The sequence below is a fragment of the Oncorhynchus clarkii genome, chromosome 15, assembly GCF_045791955.1.
Source record: "Oncorhynchus clarkii lewisi isolate Uvic-CL-2024 chromosome 15, UVic_Ocla_1.0, whole genome shotgun sequence".
Lineage (NCBI taxonomy): Eukaryota > Metazoa > Chordata > Actinopteri > Salmoniformes > Salmonidae > Oncorhynchus > Oncorhynchus clarkii.
Window position 1 is genome coordinate 29946036 of NC_092161.1, and position 26453 is coordinate 29972488.

Sequence of the window (26453 nt, forward strand, 5' to 3'; positions counted from 1 at the left end):
ACCAGCCCTACTCCCAACTGAAGAAGGAGGTGAGCAGCATTGTGTTGAATGACATGTCAGTTGACATAATTGCAGGTACTGCAATGCATTGAGGACAGGAATGTAATTCTCCAGTCAGGAAAAATATCACTTGAGACAAAGGCAGGCAATATCAGAGCCTTAAAAAAAGATATGCAGGCTCTTAGAGATGGATGGGAGTCTCTCCTGTCTAAGGCAACACTGATTGCTACACAAATGGATGTTGTACCTCAATTTAGCAAGGAACACAGCCAAAAGAGGAAAGGGAAGAGAATCCACGATGAGACCTCTCAAGAGGAGACAGCTCAGGACAGTGCAGCAAAGGTGTTTCGGAACACAGTGTTTTTTTTACTGCTATGGCCAACATCATAAGTGACTTGGACACTAGGTTCCACACCACTGTAAAAATTGTAGAATAATATTCTGCTGTTCTGAAAGTGGGGCAGATTAGTGAGGATAAAGTCCCTTTTGTGTGCCAACCACTGATGATGAAGTATTCCAGAGATCTTACTCCTGTACATGCTGTACATGCTGCCACTTTCCCCCCTAACTTGGTCTCCTGAATGCAATTTGTAAGATGCAGCTGCAAAGCGTTTTTGGAGAAGTGTGGATTTTGCACACTGCCTTTGACTGTCGCTGGTGGTGAGAGAGCTTTCAGTAAGCTAAAACTGATAAAAAACGATTTGAGGTCCATTATGTCCCAGGACAGGCTTTGCAGTCTTGCCATGCTGTCCATTGAAAGTCAGTTAGCTAGAAAGATGGACTTCAAAGACTTCATCAGTGAGCACATTTCTTATATTTTAGTATTGTATTTTTGGAATATTGTACATTTTATCTTGTAAATGTGTACTGGTTTAGCAGTGTAAATATGCATAGTGCACAATGTCTGGTGTTATGTATTGTTTTATTGATGATGTAGATGATGTTTTGTTGTGATGTGTTGTTTTGTTCCTGTTTGGATCCCAGGAAGACTAGTGGCTGCCTTGGCTGCAGCTAATAGGGATCTTAATAAAATACTAAATACTAATACTTGGATTTAATTAAATGATGTATTAGGCCTCAGTGCCTCAACAGCAGCAGACAAGAAGAGTCAGTGGGGCGCCCAGTGGATTTTGAGAAGATTGGCCCTTGGCCCCTGTAGCAAAAGATGTAACCACTTCCACACTCGACCACTAATACAGTAACCCAATATTAGGCGATACTGCCAGTAGATGGCGATAGAAGACCAGTTTTGGAGAGAGAATTATGTTCTTCTTTAATACACAAATCCCTTTAAAGCCACACACACGGCATACAGACGCATTTTTGGTTCCCAAAATTACTTCAACCTTTCAATGTTTTGTTTATAGATTTATTTTTTGTTGCTATAGTCACTTGTGTCTGTGATGATCGTCTAACGATCTCGACACCGGTCTGCTGGATTGATATCTCCAACTGCGGCGTCATTTACTGGAATCGCGTCGGCCATGTTGTAGTGGGGGTTGATGCAAGTTTAGAGGTAGGAAGTGTAGCTACAGGAACTGGGTTAGCCTACTTTTGGGGACTTATTTTGTCATGTCGCTGGATACATTTAGCTGGGGTTTTATTCATTAAGGCGTTCTGTCTGTGTCAACCCCTCTAATCGTTTAATTTCTTCATCCTTCGTTTTGCTTTGATTTAACTTCATTGTTATTTCATTCACCGAGCACAAAAACGATTGAGAAAGACCTGTGTTGGAGGGAGGCGGGATGGGGGCGACTGTGATTTCCATGTTGGAATACTAGATGATTTTTCGTCGAACCCAGAAATAAATTGGAAATACAAACAAGCGACACAACAGCGTGAATTTCTTAAAAGGTAAGCTTTTTTAAATGAGAAAAATAAGTTGACAATCCAATAACCCAATGATGGGCCCCACCAGTCCTCTGGTAGGATCGATTTTCCAGAGCATTGTCTGCATATATTTGTTCTGACCCGAAGAATTGCGGTAAATATAGCCTATTATTAAAGATACATTAAATTCGTATAAAGTGTTGAGTTCAAATATGTTTTGAGATCAACATAGACCTACTGTAGTTCACTCTCTCTGATGTGAGCCTGTAGACTAATTGAAGTTTTAAATGTAGGTTACGGCTTTAACGTCCCCAAAGACAGCATTTTATTTAACGTCTTATATATAAGACGTTATATATAAGATGTTAAGTGAAATAATTAATTTCTCAAACACTGACAAACAATTGTTTCTTGTTGGACAATCAAGCCAGTCCAGTTTGCTCCAGGGTAGTGTCCGATAACGCAATACGGAACACATGGAACAGCTAGCTGAAGTAGCAACACTAGCATTGTCTGGACTCTCACCACATGGCCTTGGTCAATTGTAACACATCATATTCCTGATAGTCGCTACTAGTTAATTGAGATAAAGCAACTTAACTGTGTGTTATGGAATGTGATTGTGGTTAGCTGAAGAAAGTGCATCTGCAGGCTACACGTAGCCCATGATTGCCAGTACTGATCGTAAAATAAATGACCTCAAATTATATTTACTTATAGGCCTACAGTAGTAATCCCTGAATGCATAGGTTATTTTGGTAGAAGGGGCTAGAGTACCAACCTCGTAAAAATGTACCAACTCCACACCACGTTACAAAATATCTGAGGCATATGCTTAAGTTTGTTAATAATAACACTTCCACATCCAAGGACACATCCGATGTTTTGGAGTGGTGTCAGTTAATAGGAGAGAACTACGGACTGACTATTGTTGCTGGGACTAAACCACTGTGTCTAAAAGTTCCAAGGCCTTTAAGCATTGTAATGTCTACGGTTGGCCTCGGGATTCAGAGCAACCTAGACAAGCCCCAAGTGTGACCCCCTAGGCTAGAACATAAATCAAAATCACATTTTATTTGTCACATACACATGGCTAGCAGATGTTAATGCGAGTGTAGCAAAATGCTTGTGCTTCTAGTTCCAACAGTGCAGTAATATCTAACAAGTAATCTTAACAATTCCCCGGCAGCAACCTAATACACACAAATCTAAAGGGATGAATGAGAAAATGTACATATAAATATATAGATGAGCGATGGCTGAGTGGCATATACAAGGTGCAACAGATGGTATAAAATACAGTATTTTCATGTGATATGATATGAGTAATGTAAGATATGTAAACATTATTAAAGTGACATTATTTTGAGTGGCATTGTATAAAGTGACTAGTGATCCATTTATTAAAGTGGCCAGTGTAGGCAGCAGCCTCTGAGTTAGTGATTGCTGTTTAGCAGTCTGACGGCCTTGAGATAGAAGCTGTTTTTCAGTCTCTCGGTCCCAGCTTTGATGTACCTGTACTGACCTGGCCTTCTGGATGGTAGCTGTGTGAACAGGCAGTGGCTCAGGTGGTTGATGTCCTTGATGATCTTTTTGGCCTTCCTGTGACATCGGCTGCTCTAGCTGTCATAGAGGGCACAATGTAAAAATAATTGTTAGTTTAACTCTGATAGAGTTGAATTCAACACTGTTTTAGAAAACATTTGTTCCCAGTCTACATAGTGTTAAAGTTACTCTACAGGTAGTGTCACATTTTCATTCCACTGAATTGAGTTGAATTAACACTGCAATGACTGCATAATTTTACACTCCGATTTAATTCCGACACGAGTTCATTGACTCCTCATAATGTTGAAAATACTAATCCTGGGTTAATATAAGTCAACACTGTAATTTTTACACCAACTTTTTTACTGTGCCGGCAGTTTGCCCCCGGTGATGCGTTGTGCACCACCCTATGGAGAGCCTTGCGGTTGAGGGCGGTGCAGTTTCCGTACCATGCTACGATACAGCCCGACAGGATGCTCTCGATGGTGCATCTGTAAAAGTTTGAGGGTTTTAGATGACAAGCCACATTTCTTCATCCTCCTGAGGTTGAAGAAATGTCTGTGTGGGTGGACCCTTTCAGTTTGTCTGTGATGTGTACGCCTAGGAACTTAACTTTCCACCTTGTCCACTGTTGTCCCTTTGATGTGGATAGTGGGGGTGCTCCCTCTGCTGTATCCTGAAGTCCACAATCATCTCCTTTTTTTTATGTTGAGTGAGAGGTTGTTTTCCTGACACCACACTCCAAGTGCCCTCACCACCTCCCTGTAGGCTGTCTCGCCGTTGTTGGTAATCAAGCCCACTACTGTTGTGTCGTCTGCAAACTTGATTGCATTGGAGGCGTGCATGGTCACACAGGAGGGGGCTGAGCAAGCACCCTTGTGGGGTCCCAGTGTTGAGGGTCAGCGAAGTGGAGATGTTGTTTCCTACCTTCACCACCTTGGGGTGGCGGCCCGTCAAAGTCCAGGACTCAATTGCACAGGGCAGGGTTGGGACCAAGGACCTCCAGCTTGATGATGAGCTTGGAGGGTACTATGGTGTTGAATGCTGAGTTGTAGTCAATGAAAGGCATGCTTACATTGGTATTCCTTTTGTCCAGATGGAATAGGGCAGTGTGATGGCGATTGTGTCGTCTGTGGACCTGTTGGGGCGGTTTACAGACAACACCATCACACTGGACAAAAGGAATATGTACAAAGAAAGCGATGAACCAACCATGGCTGATCTTGGATGCATTAAGCCGAGTGGGGTCATGTTTTGTACCAACATTAGCCTGTTTGTCAGCTTAATGTCCACTAGTATTCACTGGAGTTGGTACTTGTGTTGCTCTATGTGATATCGGTTGCACTTAATGTTATGGTATAGAAATGACCAGGTATTTAGGCTACGAAGAAACAGGAGTGTAACCTCACAATAATAACATATGCCTTCAGAAAAATTCTAAGCCACTGTGATTGAAGAATGAGAACGTCTCCCTCTTATACAGTAGGTCATGACTGGCTCTCATTCTCTAGACCAGGGGTATTCAACTCTTTCTTACCCTATGAGGTCCGGAGCCTGCTGTTTTTCTGTTCTACCTGATAAATAATTGCACCAGGTCTAAATCAGTCCCTGATTTAGAGGGGAACAATGAAAAAATGCAGTGGAACTGATTTCTAGGTCCAGAGTTGAGTTTGAGGGCTCTAGACAGTCAGTGGGAATGTGGACAATTCATGCCCTACGCCTGTGCCTTGAAGCCAGAATCTCACTTGGATCTGGGACAGATACTGCATATTGAAGAGTTGAGTATGTGGAAGACCTTCTGTGAGCTGTTGGTAAAAGTTGGGCAATGGCAGAACTGGGCCGTATGTACTAGGCACCAGCGGGGGGGAAACGGACTGAAATTGGGAGGGACTACCTGAACTTCAATAAAAGATGCCATCATTTTCATTCCACTATGTTTTGCTACTGTGTACACTGAAAGATATGACCCTTGTCCTTGGTGATTCCATGGTAGTGTCTGTCTGTTTTGTCTAAGCATAACAGAGAGATCATTTTCAAGTGTGGAACCATTGAAATTGAGTGAACTCACACCAGGGAGCCTATTTTTGAAGTATGTAGCATAGGATATAGCTTAATCTTATTAGCCCTACTGCAGTACCACAGTTGTGTACATTGGTGTGACAGAGCGCACACAGTGTGTGAAGGAATGCTTAGTAATGGTGAGGTCACTGAAGTTACCACATCACACATTGGCACTCAGGGCAACCCCTGAGTGAGAAGTAGGCGTTGATAGTTTAAACCGCCTCTCTCTGACTTACTGTGGTCACCTCCCGCTACTAAAATAGCTCCTACACACTCGTGTGAACTCCTGCCTTTAGGTTGTCCTCCAGGGCCAGCCTTAGAATGAGTCCTGTGTCTACTGTCGAGCCTGAGACATGGCTATGAGTAAGCATCAGCTGACCCATGTGTTGGCAGACGCGTAGCCAGGTATTCTGTGAGGCTGGCAGCCTGGTACAGCTCCAGAGGTGGAGAGATGTCTTGCCAACAGTAGGCTCGGTGGTGTTTGAACAGAGTAACACATCCTTAATCATCACAGCAACATTTTATACTGCTTCTTGCTTTAGAATTCATGTAAGGCCTAGTCTCACATGCCACACTTGTGAGAGACTACATTAGGCCTAATTCTGTATTCATGCTGATAGACTATGGTATCAAAGCAAAGTGATGTTCCAACTTCCTTCCTTTTAATATTTATTGAAGCTACAGTAGCAATAGGCATATACTCTTTGATATTGTACAACTGCACTTTCCCATGGGCAGTGTAACCCTTACTTTGTCTTCCTCCAATGGCATCTGTTGGCAGTTGTAAGCATGGTAAAGCCTTCCCTGTCTGCAGTCTTGGTGTCAGCTGCTAACAGCTGTCCACGTCGAGGGTGGGGCTACTCACAGACCCCTAGTTGCTGTGGAAACTCCCAGCATCAAACCGTAGGGATAGTTCTCCTTGCGTAACAAAGTGTCAATCGATGTCTCTGTTACTAACTGATATTTAGCCGCGTCTGCATGTTATTTCACCTGCAGCTTTCATTTATGTCAGGCATCAGTTTTATGTCTAAGTTACCCTGTTTGGTAACAAAAACCATGTCTCAGCAGTTCCAGAACCACAGGGTTGACTGATATCCATCAGCTAACCAGTTTTAGCCTGTTTTCTTTCCCACTCCTTGTCTATCTCCCTCGTAGGAGGAGCAAATAGAGGTCTCTTGGCTGTACTGAGTGTGTATTCATCGATGAGTTTCCGTAGCGTGCACATGTCTTTGTGTGTGTGCAAGGGCGCTGGTGTGTAGGCTATCATATGTGCTTGCGTTTTTTTTGTGTGTGCGTGTTTCTGCCTGCCTGCATTCCTCTCAGTGAAAGCTACAGCAGGTGGTCTGGAACACAAAGGCCTGGCGGAAGGATGTCCGGGCCAGAGGGATCTGTTCATTTCTCACTGATCATCCCAGCACTCCCTCCATTTCAGTACAGGGGATTGATGTCCCTCTTTGCTATGAGCTCTAGCCGGGGTGCCAGTCTGTTTCTGCTCTCTTGAGTTGTCATGCCAAACAATGACAGCAATTGAATTGGCAATAACCCAGTCCTAGATCTGGACTCAGATCTGTTTTATCAGGCCAGTCCTCAAACAGCTCTACTCTACCTCTATCATGCCATTTTCAGCATGATGGACTGAATCCTAAGTAAAATATTCACTTTGTAGTCATGCATTGATGACGTGGAAGTTAGGATTCACCCCAATGTGATCAACTTGTCGAGCGGAAGTCTGATGCAGACTCCAGAGTAGGGTGAAGTTGCCTAGATGCTGATCTTGGGTCAGTTTTCCCCACTATGGTTAAGGTTATGATTTGGGGAGGGGAGGCTGATCCTAGATCTGTACCTAGGGGAACAGTCACCCCAAAGCCAGATCTCCACTCTCCAGGCTGTTTCAGCCCAGGCCCGTTCTGTGGAATTCCCAGTTCTCTCCAACTCAGTCAGGAGAGGAATGGGCCAGAGTGTAGGATACAATACACAGAACCGTTTACTATAGTTCAGTTTTGCCATGTTCAGCAGAATAAGAGAAGACATCTCATTCTGATTGAATGCAGTTTTTGATACTGTTTGACATTATCTCTACAGAAATATTCAGATTCTGAGATTTAGTGAAAGCACATCAAATCCCTTTGTGCAAACTGACTATGGAAGCGTATTCTCCTGTTTTGATGTGGATTTGGGGTGGCAATTTTTTTTAATCCTCTACAATTGAAACTTTCATTGCGTGACTAGAATCTTTATTGGTATGCATCCAAAGATAACTGGAGTAAAGTGAACTGAATAACACAGTGCAGACTACCAACTGATTTAAATCTATACAGCTTTAAATAATAGCCCCTAGCTATGTTACCTCCTCTCCAGCCCTGACCCACCAATCTGGGCTGACCTTTGGGATCACACTGAAGGGTCCCACTTGGGCCCTTTAATCTTATGTGTTCTGTGAGGCCTGAGCCCTAGGTAAGGTGGGCACACCAGGGGTGTGGAGGTCAAGGATCAGAGGTCAAGGAGCCTCAGGTGGAGGTGTAACTTCATGTCCCTCTGGAATGTATGAAGGGCATACAGTGCAGCTCTACAGATCTAGGATCAGCTTCCCCTCCCCAATCCTTAGTGGGGGGAAATGAAAAACTGACCCAAGTTCAGCGTACTTCACCCTACACCAGCTATAGCATTCCAAATATACTAGGGTAAAGTCAGTGCCACAAGATCCCTATGCAAAGCAGGTCTATACTTTTGAGGACAAAATGTGTAGGTTTTTCCTCCGCCTGCTACATAGCATAGCTGTCTTTAGCTGTCTTTTTATTCCTGACTCTTTCGCTGTCTCAAATCACAAATGCTTTTGATTTAGACAGACGGAACTATGCACAAACTTTGACCTAGTTTCGAAAGGACACTTCTATTTCAGCATCATCTAACGCACTGTAATCAAACAACTCCTGAGAAGTCTGAGTTTCTCCCTAATAAGACAACACCTATGGTGTGCATTTCCACCCTCTCTCGCTCTGGCTTTGCTCTCTCGCTCTGGCTTTGCTCTCTCGCTCTGGCTTTGCTCTCTCGCTCTGGCTTTGCTCTCTCGCTCTCTCTCGCTCTGGCTTCTCTCGCTCTCTCTCGCTCTGGCTCCTCTCTCACACTCTCTGGCTTCGCTCTCTCGCTCTGGCTTCGCTCTCTCGCTCTGGCTTCATGCTCTCGCTCTGGCTTCTCTCGCTCTCTCGCTCTGGCTCCTCTCTCACGCGCTCTGGCTTCACGCTCTCGCTCTGGCGTCTCTCACCCTGGCTTCACTCTCTCACCCTGGCTTCACTCTCTCACCCTGGCTTCACTCTCTCACCCTGGCTTCACTCTCTCACCCTGGCTTCACTCTCTCACCCTGGCTTCACTCTCTCACCCTGGCTTCACTCTCTCACCCTGGCTTCACTCTCTCACCCTGGCTTCACTCTCTCACCCTGGCTTCACGCTCTTGCTCTTGCTTCTCTCTCGCTCTTGCTCTTGCTTCTCTCTCGCTCTTGCTCTTGCTTCTCTCTCGCTCTGGCCTCTTGCTCTTGCTTCTCTCTCGCTCTGGCTTCACGCTCTCGCTCTGGCTTTGCTCTCGCTCTGGCTTTGCTCTCGCTCTGGCTTCACGCTCTCGCTCTGGCTTTGCTCTCGCTCTGGCTTTGCTCTCTGGCTTTGCGCTCTGGCTTTGCGCTCTCGCTCTGGCTTTGCGCTCTCGCTCTGGCTTTGCGCTCTGGCTTTGCGCTCTCGCTCTGGCTTTGCGCTCTCGCTCTGGCTTTGCGCTCTCGCTCTGGCTTTGCGCTCTCGCTCTGGCTTTGCGCTCTGGCTTCTCGCTCTGGCTTCTCTCTCGCTCTGGCTTCTCTCTCTCGCTCTGGCTTCTCTCTCTCGCCCTGGCTCCTCTCTCACGCTCTCTCGCTCTGGCTTCGCGCTCTTGCTCTGGCTTTTCTCTCACTCTGGCTCCTCTCTCGCATGCTCGCTCTCTGGCTCGCCCGCTCGCTCTCTGGCTCCGCTCGTTCTCTGGCTCCTTGCTCCTCTCGCTCGTTCTCTGGCTCCTCTCGCTCGCTCTCTGTGTGGCTTTTCTCAGCTGGCTCTTCTCTGTGCTGACAGTCACCCATGTGAGAGGATTTGGCACAATGTCCCATTCCCAGCCTGTCTCTCTTTGATACACACACAAATACTAATGTCATTTTATCTCTACATTCATAGCAAATGTCTCTCCCTCCCGCTTTGCCATGCAATGGAGTTTTGCTTCGCTTATCGGCATTTGTGTAAGAGGCAGGGCTATAGGGATTAGTGTGTGGGTGAAAGAATGACACGAGATGAAAAACAATCACTTGTAATACTGTACTTGGCCTATTCATGGCAATATGAACCTGCTTCAGTCTCCCCATTTACTTAGGATAGGATAAGTGTTATGCTTAGGCCATGGCGGGTTAGTGAAGGGGCTTTTAAAACGGCACTGGTGTGAATGCTTGGATCATAAGATCATGTTTCCCTCCTCTGCTATTTGTTTATATAAATGCACCAGAGGAACGTGTATGTGTGTGTGTGTGTACACACACAGTCGGGTGCTGCTGAATATACACTGCCTCTCCAACTTTACATATCTGTGTCACTGCCAGCCCGAAACCAATCCAGTCCGTTTCCTCGGAGAGACAGAGGTCATTATACACTGAGTAGATTACTTTCCTAATATTGAGTTGTGCCCTCTGAACAGCTTCAGTTAGCCAGGTCATGGATTCTACATGATGTCCAAAGCGTTCCACAGAGATGCTGGCCCGTGTTGACTCCAATGCTTCCCACAGTTGTCAATTTGGCTGGTTGACCTTTTGGGTGGTGGACTATTGTTGATGCACACGGGAAACTGTTGAGCGTGGAAAAACCCAGCAGCGTTGCAGTTCTTGACACAAACCGGTGTGCCTGGTGCCTACAACCATACCCCGTTCAGAGGCACTTAAATATTTAGTCTTCCCTGTTCACACTCTGAATGGCACACGTACGCAATCCATGTCTCAATTGTCTCAAAGGTTAATTAAGGATTTTTAAGCCATCTCCTCCCCTTCATCTACACTGATTTTGAAAGGAGATTTAACAAGTGACCTCAATAAGGGATCATAGCTTTCACCTGCTCAGTCTATGTCATGGAAAGAGCAGGTGTTCTTAATGTTTTGTATACTCAATGTATGACTGACTATATGACCAAATGTGACGTAAGGGCAGAGTTGGCGAATGGTTAACTGTGTTTTGTTGAGAGACAAATAAATCCTAGAACAGATGGTCTGTGTTTTATTGAGATGTCGTAAAAGCTGGGATGCAGGCTGCAGCTATATGACCAGGATGTAGGCCTGGAACTGTGTTTTTATGGTGTGGCAAGTTGAGCGCTGACCCTGAGTCTCTGGGCCACTTCATTCTGATGGTGAACTTCAAACCCCGCAGTCAACCAACCTCTCTTACCCTCCAAGGAGACCAGCATACCATCTCAAGTTAAAGGGGAGAGTGGGTTAGACTCCCTTAAAGTGAGGGCTGGTTCCATATTCATGTGGCTGACAAGAATGTCTTGGCCTCCGATCTGAACATCTGAGATTAGATTTAAATGAACCGTATCTTCCTTTTCATTTCTTTTTAAATCTCATTTTGACTTAATGTAGGCCTATTACCTACGACTGACCACTCTTAAATCAGTTTTATAGAGATCTATCAACACGCCATTCGAACCATAGCATGAAATGTATTCCGTGTACAATTTTTATTTGAGCAAAATGCCCTGATTTCTTGTGAAGTCCTCTGGCGGTTTGCCCCCGTTTTTTGTTGTTTTACTTGGCAGCTCGGCAGCTGAAAAACTCAGTGAACTTCTGCCATTCCCCCTTTCTCTGTCTCTGTCTACTAGACCAGTTTTTCAGTCATAGGGATGCAACATTCTGTTAACTTTCCCCAAAATTCCCAGGTTTTCCAGAAAGCTCAGTTTGAATATTGCTGTGGTCAGGAGGGAATGAGCAGGACATTTTGGGGGAAAATGTGTCCGTATAAGTATCCGGGACGTTGCTAACTGACAGGTCCCTCAGATGGTCGGTTCAAACTGATTTTAGTCAGCTCAAGTGTAAATTGAAGTTCTCCTCCAAAGTTATGAATTCATCACACCTTGTTTGCCAGGCCCTAGTTCCCTTGACAGCCATTCGTAGTTTGCAAGCAAGCCGAGCTTGAGATTTCGAAGAAGGTTCACAATTTCGTAGAAGTCTAGCCCACCCCCCTGGTGAAGAAAACGATTGCGAGTTATGGCTGTAACCCTCTCAGTCAAGGGCAGCTGTTTCCAGATCAGTCAAAACATCCCCTGACTGGAGCATATTTACGTGGCCTCTTCACAAAGGGAATACCTCGGGGTAACACTGGCCAATTCTGTTGAGAGGGAAGAATGAGAACAATGCAGATGGTGAACACGCCAGTATAAAAGTCTTGCTTTTTTGGGACAATGGTTTGTCCTAAGAGTTGCTGGTGATTTTAAGACTTCTCCCGAAGTATGTAGTCTACTTGCACACTTCCTTGCATGGGTTGAGGCAAGGTGGAAACTCTCTCTCCTGCCAATGCTTGCACCAATCCTATGCCTTTAAATCCATGACGGGGAGTGTGCAAGTGCACACTTCGGGAGAAGTGTGGAGAATTGGGACATAGCCTAATGTACTTTGTTTTTAAATGGCTGCTGACCATGTGTTGCAACCATTATTGTGAAGGGTTGACCCACAAAAAAAGCAGCAAATGTAAAACATGCGTTTCCCAGAATTCTTACTATTTGCATCAGCATGGCTTTTCATCTGCTGTCAGTTGGATATTCATGTAATGAACATGTTATCTCCTAAAGTCATACAGATAAACACAACAGCTCTAAACCCACTTATAAAATGTTTAGACCGTCAATCAGTATAACATGATGTATGTACTTTGCATAGGATACCCTAGACTAGTTCTGTCATGTGTATGATTGAGCCAGGTCACTCACTTTTTTTGATTATGACCGCGAGTGACGCTCTACAACCAAATAATTTCAGATCAGATTTAGGATTTTTGTCCAAGATATACAGCACATGTAGTCATGGCTTTAGCCATAAAATAAAAGTACATCATATAGTTTGACAACAATTTATTTTTATTATTATTTTTACCAATGTACATTTTTATAGACGTACAATTCTCTAGGTTGTGGCTACAGTAGTAGTCGACGTCTCATTAATGGAATCCTTCTAACCAGTATGTATGCTGTTATCTTAATCATTTGTAAGCTTAGACTGAGTGTGTGGAGTTGGGGGGGGGGGGGGGGGCTATCACATCTATGCCAACGGTGGCTGACACAGGAGTGAATATTCAGTCCTGTACTGTCCTGTGGATTTGTTTCAGTCCTGTCCTGAAACTAAGCTCTTAACTTTGTTTCTCTCCAGACTTGACCATGGGCTGCATCAAGAGTAAAGAGGACAAGGGGCCTACCATGAAGTACCGCCCGGATAACGCTCCGGTCTCAGATGTCATCGGCCCCCACGTGGGCCACTATGGGCCCGACCCCACCCAGCTGCAGCAGAACCAACCGTCCTCCACGGGGCCCGCTGCAGGTTTCAATCCCCACGCCATCACCCCCTTCGGAGGAGCTTCCTCCATCATGACCCCCTTCGGAGGGGCTTCCACCTCCTTCTCCGGCGCTCTACCCGGCACGTTCCCTGGTGCCGTCTCAGGTGAGACTTGCCTATATTATCCACACGATCCTAAGTTGAGATCTTCAAGCATAGCCTACATAAAAATGTTTGCGCAAATCACACGTTGACATCAATGGATGATTTGTGCGATGCGTTTGTGTGCATTTCCTTACGCACCTGTATGCCTTTCTAGCGTAACTACAATAAAGCAGAAGGTGGGGGATAAAAGAAAGATTCCGGATTGGCACACATTCAACATCTGTATTGGGGTTGACATCCATACAAGCATTATACTCTGATTTTTACCCTCAACATAGTGTGAAATAGACACATAAACAATAGCCTAAATGTCTGTACATTTTCTTGGCGTTTCCATTGTTTTGGTCTTGTCCTCTTTACCACATCGATACTATATAAGTACTCTAAAGTTTGCCATTTGAAACTTATTCTATAGTTCCTTCACAAGGACCCATATGCTTATTCCCCACAACAGAATAGCTGCTGATCTGACAACTCCAATATCTGGAGTCACTCCAAAGTCCACCTGCCATTGCGTTTCAGATGATTCAAATCCAGTCGTCTCTCACCATTTCCTTCTTAAGGCGTCAGCATGCTTCAGTTTGGCTGTTTGTCCATTTTGAGATGCCATAGCCAGTATACACTTCCTCAAAGTAGTCAGAATGACTCTAAGATAACTCAAGAAATCTGTTATTAATTTTGATGTTTTTGCCAAAGATCTTTTACATCTAACTAAGCTGTTTGGTGCAGTATTTTTCAATGAACAAATGTGCATGAAAATGAGTTATTCTTGACTTTAATGAAGATTCCCTACTGTTGACCAATCACTGATGAAGGGGCATAGACTTCGGCTTGCCTCCAGGAAAGAATTTGTGTGCTTGAACAGACAAAACCCCTCACTGAATTAAAAAATGACCAAAAACATCACAAAATGTCGTCATATAATATATGCACCAACTCTACCAAACTGCCGTTTGGGACACATCCTATGACAACCCCCATGGGGAGCTCATATTCATCGTACCCACTGCTGAACAACCAAGCTGCCAAAACCAATCCCATCATCTGGCCCAGGAACTCAATACCGTTCCACTGTTTCGGCTCGGAAGCACGCGGATGCCTTAAGATGTCCTTCAATCACGTTGTCCATAGGTGTCATTCGCAACAAATCAACAACGATTGATTTTTAAAGGTGGCAGGGAGACTAATCAATCTGATAAGGCCCAAAGAGCAGTGAGATGAGATTGAGCTCTCCTGTTTAGGTTGGATTAGGTTTGTAATCCCCCTCTTTGTTGGATTATCTGCTCGTGTGTGTGTGTGTAGGGGGGGAGTTACAGGGCACGGTATTGAGTTCCTGGACCAGATAATGAGATTGGTTTTGGCAGCTTGGTTGTTCAGCAATGGGTATGATGAATATGAGCTCCCCCTGAGGGGTGTCATAGGGAAGTGGGTGCCATTTGGGACACATCCTATGTCAGTGTTTCCCAAAAACACCTGATTTCAAGCAGGTGTGCTTGTCTGGGGCCGCAACAAAAATATGTACTGTTGGGAGTGCTTGAGGACCAGAGTTGGGGAAACACTGCCCCTATGTAGTGCACTACTTTTGAGCAGAGCCCTAAGGGCACTATATAGGTAATAGGCTGCCATTTGGGACGAACGTATAGATATTTATCCGCCAGGGCCAGGATGATAGCAGTATCGCGATACTTGTTAGAATCGTGGCAAGGAAACAAAACACGAAGGGATTTAACTTCTTTAGGAAAACAGCCCTAATGTTGGAAACCAACATCATGATGTTGTCATCCAGAGTCACATGTATTTATTTTCCAAGCTATAGCACACTTTAAAAAAAATATATATATATGTTTTTTTACATATGTATGTAGGTTTTTAAAGGACCAAAGAGTTGGCCTGCTCTGTTTCATGGTACTGTAATGGTCACAGCCCTATTATCCACACAATCTGCCGTGTCTATTCTCTGCCCACTAAGCAGAATGGTTTACAGTGTATTTATTGACATTACGTAACTGCGAGATGAGATTGACCTGTGATATGTTATTATTCATGTCTTGTAACGCTGTTTGCTTTGCACCGAGCTGACGTAATCATTTCCTTTACGACGCTAAGCAAACCACTACCTTGCCGGACCATTAAATCCGCTCCCCGACTGATTTAGACTTCCTGTCAGAACCGTACCCATCCCACTGCCATTAGTAAGCCCTACATAGGGATGGACCAGGAGAAGAAATTGGCCTGGGCATCTCCCCATTTTTTTTTTTTCTCTCTCTTTTGAGGCCCCCATCATTAGCCATAATGATAATTTTAAAAAATCACACACCAAAGACCAGCCCACTGGGCTTAAGATAGACCGACCCATCTGGCATTCGCCCAAACTGCCCTATGGCCGATCCGTTACCGGACCAACATGACATTTATTTCTAATCTATACACTGGCAATTTCTATAGAGTAGAATTACCGACAGTGAAAAATTGTTGGGGGGTGTGCAGGCTAGAGAACACAGATGCTACTCTCCCCTCACGAACATTCACACCACAGACACCAGTCAGTCACGGCCGCTATGGAAACAGAACCGCCACTACAGGTCTATATTCTCTGACTCATCTTCCATTGGTCCCTTGGTCTCCTGTCATTTCAATGGGCCTGCACAGCTTTGCCGCAGAGTTTGGTACTGTGAACATTCAGCAACATTGTTTCTGTCAATCTTGGCACAAAGGTCAGCAGGTATTTATAGGAAGTCTTTGTATCTTTTAATAGGCTATTAGTAGCTCTGAATTCCTTCATATTCTAACTGGTTCTCCTCCTTATCTCTGCGAGTTAGTCAACGAAAACAATTTCAGCCTCTTAAATGGACATACTGTCATGAATTTCACTTGTGCATTTAACTTGAATGTTTTATTTAATGTTTTCTGTGTCTGTATTCAGGTGGGGTTACGTTCTTTGTGGCCTTGTACGACTATGAAGCCAGAACCTCAGACGACCTGTCGTTCAAAAAAGGGGACCGCTTCCAGATCATCAACAACACGTGAGTCCCCATGGGCCCTGGTCAAAAGTAGCGCACTATATAGGGAATGGAATGCCACTTGGGACGCATGCTCCCTCTGAGAACATCATTCATCATGATCAGGGGCTTATTCCCGTAGAGTAGTGGTGTAACGATGACAGAATATCTTTAAGAATACTACCAGTTCTGTACAGTGTTCTTCCTAAATGGGTTAGATTTGTCCCCCCCCCCCCCAAAACCTTTAACATAGATGGTGCCTTAGGTCATATATAACTTTCTGCTCTAAAATGTAGCCTTGGTTGACTTTGTTCAATTCAAATGTAATACTTTGCTGCATGCCTTAATAATATAGCAATAGAATCCATGCATAAAAGACAGCATGTACAAGCTCACTGCCAAGACACAGATAAAACAAGCATACAAGTCCCTTTCATAACCAGACTATCGTTGTACAGACATAGTAGTGATATATCTATCTGGATGATTCTTTATATCTCTCTCTGTCTGTCTGTATCTCTCTCTGTCTGTCCCCCCCCTACAGAGAAGGGGACTGGTGGGAGGCGCGCTCCATCAACACAGGGAAGAAGGGTTACATCCCCAGTAACTATGTGGCACCAGCTGACTCGATCCAGGCTGAAGAGTAAGACCCTTGTCACTCATAACCTTATTTTAAGACTATCCACGGCTACAACAGCAAATAGAGCTAGCCTAATAACTGCAGCGTGACCATTACACCACACAGCTCTCGCTGGAGGCACGTTCACTAGAAGATCTCAGAGCTTCTCCAGTTCTCCTGGGTCCATATGTATCAAGTGTCTCGGGAGTAGGAGTGCTGATCTAAGATCAGGTTCCACCTGTCCAGGTTATCTTATCCATAGTGATCCAAGAGTGGGCACACAAACAGGAAAGTTACTAAATCAACCAAAAGGTGCTGGGGCAGCCTTAAAAATGTGTCCGTTGGAGCGCTGCGATTGGTTGCCCACAATTATGGGGTGGGGCTTAGTGAAAGGTCAATTGGAATCAAAACTAGCTATTTATGGTAGCTAAATACTCAAAGAACTACAAATCCCGTCAGATCTGGCGCCAGGATAAAGTGACTAAGGGGGCAGTTGAAATCAAATCAAATGTATTTATATAGCCCTTCGTACATCAGCGTACTTCGTAAATCAGCGAAAGGGCTACATTTTTGGTGGTTTCTTATGTTGGAATTATATTGAATTCTGCCAACATCACGCTATACCATAATAAACAAAGTTCAAATGCAGAGATTCCTAGATCATTGAGTGCGTGTCAAGTGACGTGCTACAGATTTCGCCGTCAACCTATCTCCGCTGCGCTGTCTCAGTGTAAAATAGGAGCCTTCTAGCAGTCACAAGGACAAAGATTCAGCAGGAGGCTGTCAGGTAGAGGTGCAAATTAGTGTTGGATTTATTTACACGGTCACTGGTGTTTTCAAAGATGACAGTGATATTTGCAAATATATACAGTCCCGGTCTAAAGCTTGGACACCTACTCATTTTCTTTATTTTTACTATTTTCTACATTGTAGAATAATAGTGAAGACATCAAAACGATGAAAACACACATGGAATCATGTAGTATTCAAGAGTGTTGACCTTTTTTAAAGCGTGAGTTCCAAATATCTCTAATCGTCGCCCCTGCGTGAGTTTTTTTTTTTGTTCGTTTTTTTTGCTCATGATGTCAGTATGCTCTCACTGTTCCAAAATGTGATTGTTACACAACAGGACAGTTATCCGCGTTGCCCTCAAACCAAGGCACGCTGCCTGCTAATTATCTATAGGCTATGTTTCAACTTGTCAATATCAAATTATTTTCTCAAACTGTTTTAATTGGGGTGTGTTCCGCCGCCTCGTTAATTCACATAAGAAGTAGCCCATTTCACTGTTGCGGATCACTTATGTTTGAGGCTTTACTGAGCCGGCTAATCTTCTCTCTTCAACTAGAGCCCAAGCACTTCCCTAGTGTTTCCCGAGATCACGTATGAAGACATTGCGCATCACTAGTCAGAACAGGCCTTGCACAAACATTTTCTGTCTGGCGTTTGCATTGCCTTCATGGTTGTTTTTCCTTACAAATTGGACTTTGGACATGTGTGTGTTCCTATCAAAGTAAGTGGCTTATTTTCTGTATATCGTGTTGTCATTTCTGCTATAGCACATGTATGTACAGTGGGGCAAAAAAGTATTTAGTCAGCCACCAATTGTGCAAGTTCTCCCACTTAAAAAGATGAGAGGCCTGTAATTTTCATCATAGGTACACTTCAACTATGACAGACAAAATGAGAAAAAAAATCCAGAAAATCACGTAGGATTTTTAATGAATTTATTTGCAAATTATGGTGGAAAATATTTGGTCAATAACAAAAGTTTATCTCAATCCTTTGTTATATACCCTTTGTTGGCAATGACAGAGGTCAAATGTTTTCTGTAAGTCTTCACAAGGTTTTCACACACTGTTGCTGGTATTTTGGCACATTCCTCCATGCAGATCTCCTCTAGAGCAGTGATGTTTTGGGGCTGTTGCTGGGCAACACAGACTTTTAACTCCCGCCAAAGATTTTCTATGGGGTTGAGATCTGGAGACTGGCTAGGCCACTCCAGGACCTTGAAATGCTTCTTACGAAGCCACTCCTTCGTTGCCCGGGCGGTGTGTTTGGGAACATTGTCATGCTGAAAGACCTAGCTACGTTTCATCTTCAATGCCCTTGGTGATGGAAGGAGGTTTTCACTCAAAATCTCACGATACATGGCCCCATTCATTCTTTCCTTTACACGGATCAGTCGTCCTGGTCCCTTTGCAGAAAAACAGCCCCAAAGCATGATGTTTCCACCCCCGTGCTTCACAGTAAGTATGGTGTTCTTTGGATGCAACTCAGCATTTTTTGTCCTCCAAACATGCCGAGTTGAGTTTTTACCAAAAAGTTATATTTTGGTTTCATCTGACCATATGACATTTTCCCAATCTTCTTCTGGATCATCCAAATGCTCTCTAGCAAACTTCAGACGGGCCTGGACATGTACTGGCTTAAGCAGGGGGACACGTCTGGCACTGCAGGATTTAAGTCCCTGGCGACGTAGTGTGTTACTGATGGTAGGCTTTGTTACTTTGGTCCCAGCTCTCTGCAGGTCATTCACTAGGTCCCCCGTGTGGTTCTGGGATCTTTGTGATCATTTTGACCCCACGGGCTGAGATCTTGCGTGGAGCCCCAGATCGAGGGAGATTATCAGTGGTCTTGTATGTCTTCCATTTCCTAATAATTGCTCCCACAGTTGATGTCTTCAAACCAAGCTGCTTACCTATTGCAGATTCACTCTTCCCAGCCTGGTGCAGGTCTACAATTTTGTTTCTGGTGTCCTTTGACAGCCCTTTGGTCTTGGCCATAGTGGAGTTTGGAGTGTGGCTGTTTGAGGTTGTGGACAGGTGTCTTTTATACTGATAACAAGTTCAAACAGGTGCCATTAATACAGGTAACGAGTGAAGGACAGAGGAGCCTCTTAAAGAAGAAGTTACAGGTCTGTGAGAGCCAGAAATCTTGCTTGTTTGTAGGTGACCAAATACTTATTTTCCACCATATTTTTTTCTCATTTTGTCTGTCATAGTTGAAGTGTACCTATGATGAAAATTACAGGCCTCTCTCATATTTTTAAGTGTGAGAACTTGCACAATTGGTGGCTGACTAAATACTTTTTTGTTCCACTGTATGTATGTATGTATGTATGTATGTATGTACAGTGCCTTGCGAAAGTATTCGGCCCCCTTGAACTTTGCGACCTTTTGCCACATTTCAGGCTTCAAACATAAAGATATAAAACTGTATTTTTTTGTGAAGAATTAACAACAAGTGGGACACAATCATGGAACGTGGAACGACATTTATTGGATATTTCGAACTTTTTTAACAAATCAAAAACTGAAAAATTGGGCGTGCAAAATTATTCAGCCCCCTTAAGTTAATACTTTGTAGCGCCACCTTTTGCTGCGATTACAGCTGTAAGTCGCTTGGGGTATGTCTCTATCAGTTTTGCACATCGAGAGACTGACATTTTTTCCCATTCCTCCTTGCAAAACAGCTCGAGCTCAGTGAGGTTGGACGGAGAGCATTTGTGAACAGCAGTTTTCAGTTCTTTCCACAGATTCTCGATTGGATTCAGGTCTGGACTTTGACTTGGCCATTCTAACACCTGGATATGTTTATTTTTGAACCATTCCATTGTAGATTTTGCTTTATGTTTTGGATCATTGTCTTGTTGGAAGACAAATCTCCGTCCCAGTCTCAGGTCTTTTGCAGACTCCATCAGGTTTTCTTCCAGAATGGTCCTGTATTTGGCTCCATCCATCTTCCCATCAATTTGAACCATCTTCCCTGTCCCTGCTGAAGAAAAGCAGGCCCAAACCATGATGCTGCCACCACCATGTTTGACAGTGGGGATGGTGTGTTCAGCTGTGTTGCTTTTACGCCAAACATAACGTTTTGCATTGTTGCCAAAAAGTTCAATTTTGGTTTCATCTGACCAGAGCACCTTCTTCCACATTTTTGGTGTGTCTCCCAGGTGGCTTGTGGCAAACTTTAAACAACACTTTTTATGGATATCTTTAAGAAATGGCTTTCTTCTTGTCACTCTTCCATAAAGGCCAGATTTGTGCAATATACGACTGATTGTTGTCCTATGGACAGAGTCTCCCACCTCAGCTGTAGATCTCTGCAGTTCATCCAGAGTGATCATGGGCCTCTTGGCTGCATCTCTGATCAGTCTTCTCCTTGTATGAGCTGAAAGTTTAGAGGGACGGCCAGGTCTTGGTAGATTTGCAGTGGTCTGATACTCCTTCCATTTCAATATTATCGCTTGCACAGTGCTCCTTGGGATGTTTAAAGCTTGGGAAATCTTTTTGTATCCAAATCCGGCTTTAAACTTCTTCACAACAGTATCTCGGACCTGCCTGGTGTGTTCCTTGTTCTTCATGATGCTCTCTGCGCTTTTAACGGACCTCTGAGACTATCACAGTGCAGGTGCATTTATACGGAGACTTGATTACACACAGGTGGATTGTATTTATCATCATTAGTCATTTAGGTCAACATTGGATCATTCAGAGATCCTCACTGAACTTCTGGAGAGAGTTTGCTGCACTGAAAGTAAAGGGGCTGAATAATTTTGCACGTCCAATTTTTCAGTTTTTGATTTGTTAAAAAAGTTTGAAATATCCAATAAATGTAGTTCCACTTCATGATTGTGTCCCACTTGTTGTTGATTCTTCACAAAAAAAAATACAGTTTTATATCTTTATGTTTGAAGCCTGAAATGTGGCAAAAGGTCGCAAAGTTCAAGGGGGCCGAATACTTTCGCAAGGCACTGTATGTATGTATGTATGTATGTATGTATGTATGTATGTATGTATGTATGTATGTATGTGTATGTATGTAATGATTTTTCAACGCCGATACCGATTTATTGGAGGACCAAAAAAGCCGATACCTATTAATCGACCAATTTTATTTGTAATAATGACAATTACAACAATACTGAATGAACACTTATTTTAACTTAATATAACATCAAATTCAATTTAGCTTCAAATAAATAATGAAACATGTTCAATTTGGTTTAAATAATGCAAAAACAAAGTGTTGGAGAAGAAAGTAAAAGTGCAATATGTGCTTTGTAAGAAAGCTAATGTTTCTTGCTCAGAACATGAGAACATATGAAAGCTGGTGGTTCCTTTTAACATGAGTCTTCAATATTGAAGTTTTAAGTTGTAGTTATTATTGGAATTATAGGACTATTTCCCTCTATCATTTGTATTTTATTAACCTTTGACTATTGGATGTTCTTATAGGCACTTTAGTATTGCCAGTGTAACAGTTTAGCTTCTGTCCCTCTCCTCGCTCCTCCCTGGCCTCGAACCAGCAACACAACAACAACAGCCACCATCGAAGCAGCGTTATCCATGCAGAGCAAGAGAAACAACCACCCCAAGGCTCAGAGCGAGTGAAGTTGGAAACGCTATTAGCGCGCGCTAACTAGTTAGCCATTTCACTTTGGTTACACCAGCCTCATCTCGGGAGTTGATAGGCTTGAAGTCATAAACAGCGTAATGCTTGACGCACAACGAAGAGCTGCTGGCAAAACGCACAGAAGTGCTGTTTGAATGAATGTTTACACGCCTGCTTCTGCCTACCACCGCTCAGTCAGATACTTAGATACTTGTATGCTCAGTCAGATTATATGCATCGCAGGACACGCTAGATAATATCTAGTAATATCATCAACAATGTGTAGTTAATCACTTGTTATGATTGATTGTTTTTTATAAGATAAGTTTCATGCTAGCTAGCAACTTACCTTGGCCTACTGCATTCGCGTAACAGGCAGTCTCCTTGTGGAGTGCAACGAGAGAGAGGCAGGTTGTTATTGCGTTGGACTAGTTAACTGTAAGATTGGATCCCCCGAGCTGACAAGGTGAAAATCTGTCGTTCTGCCCCTGAACGAGGCAGTTAGCCCACCGTTCCTAGGCCGTCATTGAAAATAAGAATGTGTTCTTAACTGACTTGCCTAGTTAAATAAAGATTAAATAAAGGTGTATATTTTTTTTTAAATCTGTGTCCAAAAATACCGATTTCCGATTGTTATGAAAACTTGAAATTGGCCATTCCGATTAATCGGTCGACCTCCTAGTATGTATGTATGTATGTATGTATGTATGTATGTATGTGTCATAATCGGATGAAACCCCCCCCCCCCACCACGTCCTCACCATGGTACTGGTAAACTTGACCCCCCGCCTTTTGTAAAATTTAAGTCAAATATGACATGCCATGGTGAGGACATGTCACATTGTTCACTTAACCCAAAACGCTTATCTCTGTGGTAGGCTTTCCCCCCCCCGCTTTTTATTAAAACACAAAGGAGTCACACCTAACTGCCCCAGTGGCTTTCCATAGCCCCCCTTCACACACCACGGCATGCTCTGTCCATTGTGCTGACACAGCGGAGATATATATTTTTTTCACTCAATCATTTTTGCTGTTTTTATGTAGGGACATTGAACTAAAACTGAAGGGTACAAGTTTGAACTGAGGGGGCTTATGCCCCCTTGTGGAGCCGGGTGCTATCCCACCTCGTGCAGCAACAGTGTCTGGGGCCTGTCTGCACTGTGAGTGCGCACTGGCATCGGAGACTACTGAAGTGCGACTTTGTCCTTGTGTTTCTTGGCTATTTAGGCTACGTCGTTTTGTTCACACGCTAGGTTGTTTTTAGTTTGAACTTGCTCAACTGCTAGTGAAGAGACCTCACAGACATGCGAGCCTGCATGCCATGCGAGTGCCCTGTTACCACGCCAACCTGCCGCCCTTAAAGGGGCAGCTGACCATTTGTCTACCCTCAGTAACTAAATATTTGAGGCATTGTGCTTTTAATACTTTTTTTATTTATCAACTTTTTTAATCATTTGTTATCAATACTCTTCCTAAAATACTTTCATTGTGCTCTTACATTTCTTTGTGTGCCTACATTTTTCAATTTAGGAGCACATGTACTCTGTGTAGAGCCCTGCACTTCATACATATGGCCACAGGGGGTTTCAGCCACAATCTCCTATGAGCCTAGAGGTTGATCGTTTAGCAAGGAAATTGAATGTTATCCCGTTTGTTAGATTGACCCTGATGGAGTCAATGCTTTATTTCCTCTCGTTGTGTATTTGAAGTTTGCTAGTATTGATTCAAGTAAAGTTCATAGTAACATAAGCTGGTCTTGCTGTAAATGTGGGTCCTTCCATAGAAATAGAATGGTGTGCTAGTTCTGGAACACATAAAATGCTCTTCAAATCCTTGGAGCGGCTGGGGATTCTCAAGGACAGATTTGGGAAACTGCTGTACTGCAACATTTTACAAAGGCTCTACTTGTTCTATTTCTGTGTCCTTCCTCAGGTGGTACTTTGGTAAAATGGGACGTAAAGATGCTGAGCGGCTGCTGTTGAATCAAGGCAACAACCGAGGCACCTTCCTGGTGCGAGAGAGTGAAACTACTAAAGGTGAAGACGATTGACGTGCGAACGTGCACTGGCTGCGTCTCTAGTTACACGCCATTTCTCAATGTAGTGCACTACTTTTGTGTTGACTGGGGTCCGGTATGTTCCAGTATGACTGCTGATTTTAAGGATCAGTTTAGCCTTTGAGATCACACTGAATAAGACTACATGGACAAGTGGGAACTGATCGTAGGTCAGCACTCTGACCCACTTTGTGAATACTGGCCCTGAAGTCATATGGTACCCTAAGACAAAGTCGTGCACTATAATGGGGAATATGGAGTCATTTGAGAAATAGCCAGTGACACTCACATTTCCATGAATAAAGCCTAGGTCTTAATACTGTTGGTTGGATGGACGAAGAATCTGGTCATTGTCTCCAGGTGCCTACTCCCTGTCCATACGAGACTGGGACGATGCCAAAGGCGACAATGTGAAACACTACAAGATCCGCAAACTTGACAACGGGGGTTACTACATCACCACGCGCGCCCAGTTTGACACGCTGCAGAAACTGGTCAAACACTACACAGGTAGGTCTTCTACCTCCTTTTATTTAGGGTCTCTCTTTCTCTCTCAACACTCACTCTTTAACAGGCCTGCTACACTGGAAACGTAACCTTGCTGAGCGTGAGATGCTCCTATTCATTTCAATGAAACCTGGGCCTAAGCAACACGGCTCAGCGTAAAATGACACTGGTTCTATTTTCAAGAGTTTGACGGGTAGCTCACGCAAGAGAACACTTGATAAAGTGGCTCACGTTCTGTTCGCGCTGGCAAAATGTCGCAGTTAAAACCTGTTTTTCCCAACACCCCCCAGTGTAGCTCCGCAGTAACTGTCTTATTCACAGCTTCCTCCCTTTCTCCAAGTGCAGTTTCTGATGATAAATCCACTCATTCACTGCGGTCTCTCTCTCACATCTGTGCTTCTGTAGTAGCAGGCTTACCTGTAATTGACCCTGTGATTTCCCCAGCTAGATGAATGGCTCACAGATTGAATATTTAATAAAGACCTTCCCTAAAATGCCTTCCTTTCAGCAGAAGGAGAGCGGTTAAAACTCTCTGGGAGAGCCCACTTTACGTCTCCGTCACAAATGGCACCCTGCTCCCTACATTAAAAAAAACATTGCACCATATAGGGAATAGGGTGGCATTTGGGGCAAAGAGAACCTCGCTCTGGTGCACTATAAAAGCAAGAGGTCCCAGTCGTGTTAAATCATCCGATTCTCATTCATATTTAGCTCTGTTATTATAGGCATGTCTAAATTCAGCCGTATCGCATGTCTGACGGGCATACTTGAAGTGTTGTGTGAATTTCCCCTTTTTAAGCCTCGCTGGGTTTCCCTCGTACTTTAGTGCTGGGATTCATAAGAATCCCTACATGATTGCTTGTGCCCCCCACGCAGAGCATGCAGACGGTCTGTGCTACCGGCTGACCACGGTGTGCCCCACGGTGAAGCCCCAGACCCAGGGACTGGCCAAGGATGCCTGGGAGATCCCCCGGGAGTCCCTACGCCTGGAGCTCAAACTGGGCCAGGGATGCTTCGGAGAGGTCTGGATGGGTAAGACCAAATACTGTTTAGACACAGACAGACACACACACACACACACACACACACACACAAAGAACAAATATGCGTGCCCACACACACACAATCTGGATGGTCTGAACAGACAGGAAATATATTACACTATTTTTATCCCAGGCCAGGGAATCTTTCACTTCCTTCAGATGCTTCCTCCATTTATCTTTATCTCCGGAGGAAGTAGCATTCTCTTTCAGAGCGAGAAACAAGTCCATCCAGCCACAGCTCATAACTACATGTGTTCATGTACCCAAATACACCTGTACTGTATTATGTCGGGGGGCTGCATCCCAAATGGCACCCTATTCTCTATGTAGTGCACTACTTTTGACCGGGCTGTATAGGGAATATGGTGCCAGAATGTGTACTGTGCTGAACACTACTATTTGTTTACTCCTGTTTTTACACCATTGTCTTGCTTCTTCAGTAAGCAGCAGCATGACCCGGCTCATTCTAATTCTGTAATTCTATTCAGGCACGTGGAACGGCACCACCAAGGTGGCCATTAAGACCCTGAAGCCAGGCACCATGTCCCCCGAGGCCTTCCTCCAGGAGGCCCAGATCATGAAGAAGCTTAGACACGACAAGCTGGTGCCCCTCTACGCCGTGGTGTCTGAGGAACCTATCTACATCGTCACTGAGTACATGGCCAAAGGTGTGTGTGTGTGTGTGTGTGTGTGTGTGGA

General features: G+C 44.1%; 1 protein-coding gene across 1 annotated transcript in view; it reads left to right on the forward strand.

Annotated features, from left to right (window-relative positions):
- The first annotated feature begins 1275 nt into the window (after positions 1–1275).
- LOC139367186 (tyrosine-protein kinase yes) overlaps positions 1276–26453 on the forward strand; it is a 33090-nt gene continuing 7912 nt past the window's right edge. The window contains exons 1-8 of the mRNA XM_071105335.1: positions 1276–1854; positions 12846–13133; positions 16057–16156; positions 16677–16775; positions 24081–24184; positions 24565–24714; positions 25588–25743; positions 26243–26422. Of these exons, the coding sequence (XP_070961436.1) occupies positions 12854–13133; positions 16057–16156; positions 16677–16775; positions 24081–24184; positions 24565–24714; positions 25588–25743; positions 26243–26422 (1069 nt within the window). The 5' untranslated portion in view covers positions 1276–1854; positions 12846–12853. The remainder of the gene's footprint in view (positions 1855–12845; positions 13134–16056; positions 16157–16676; positions 16776–24080; positions 24185–24564; positions 24715–25587; positions 25744–26242; positions 26423–26453) is intronic.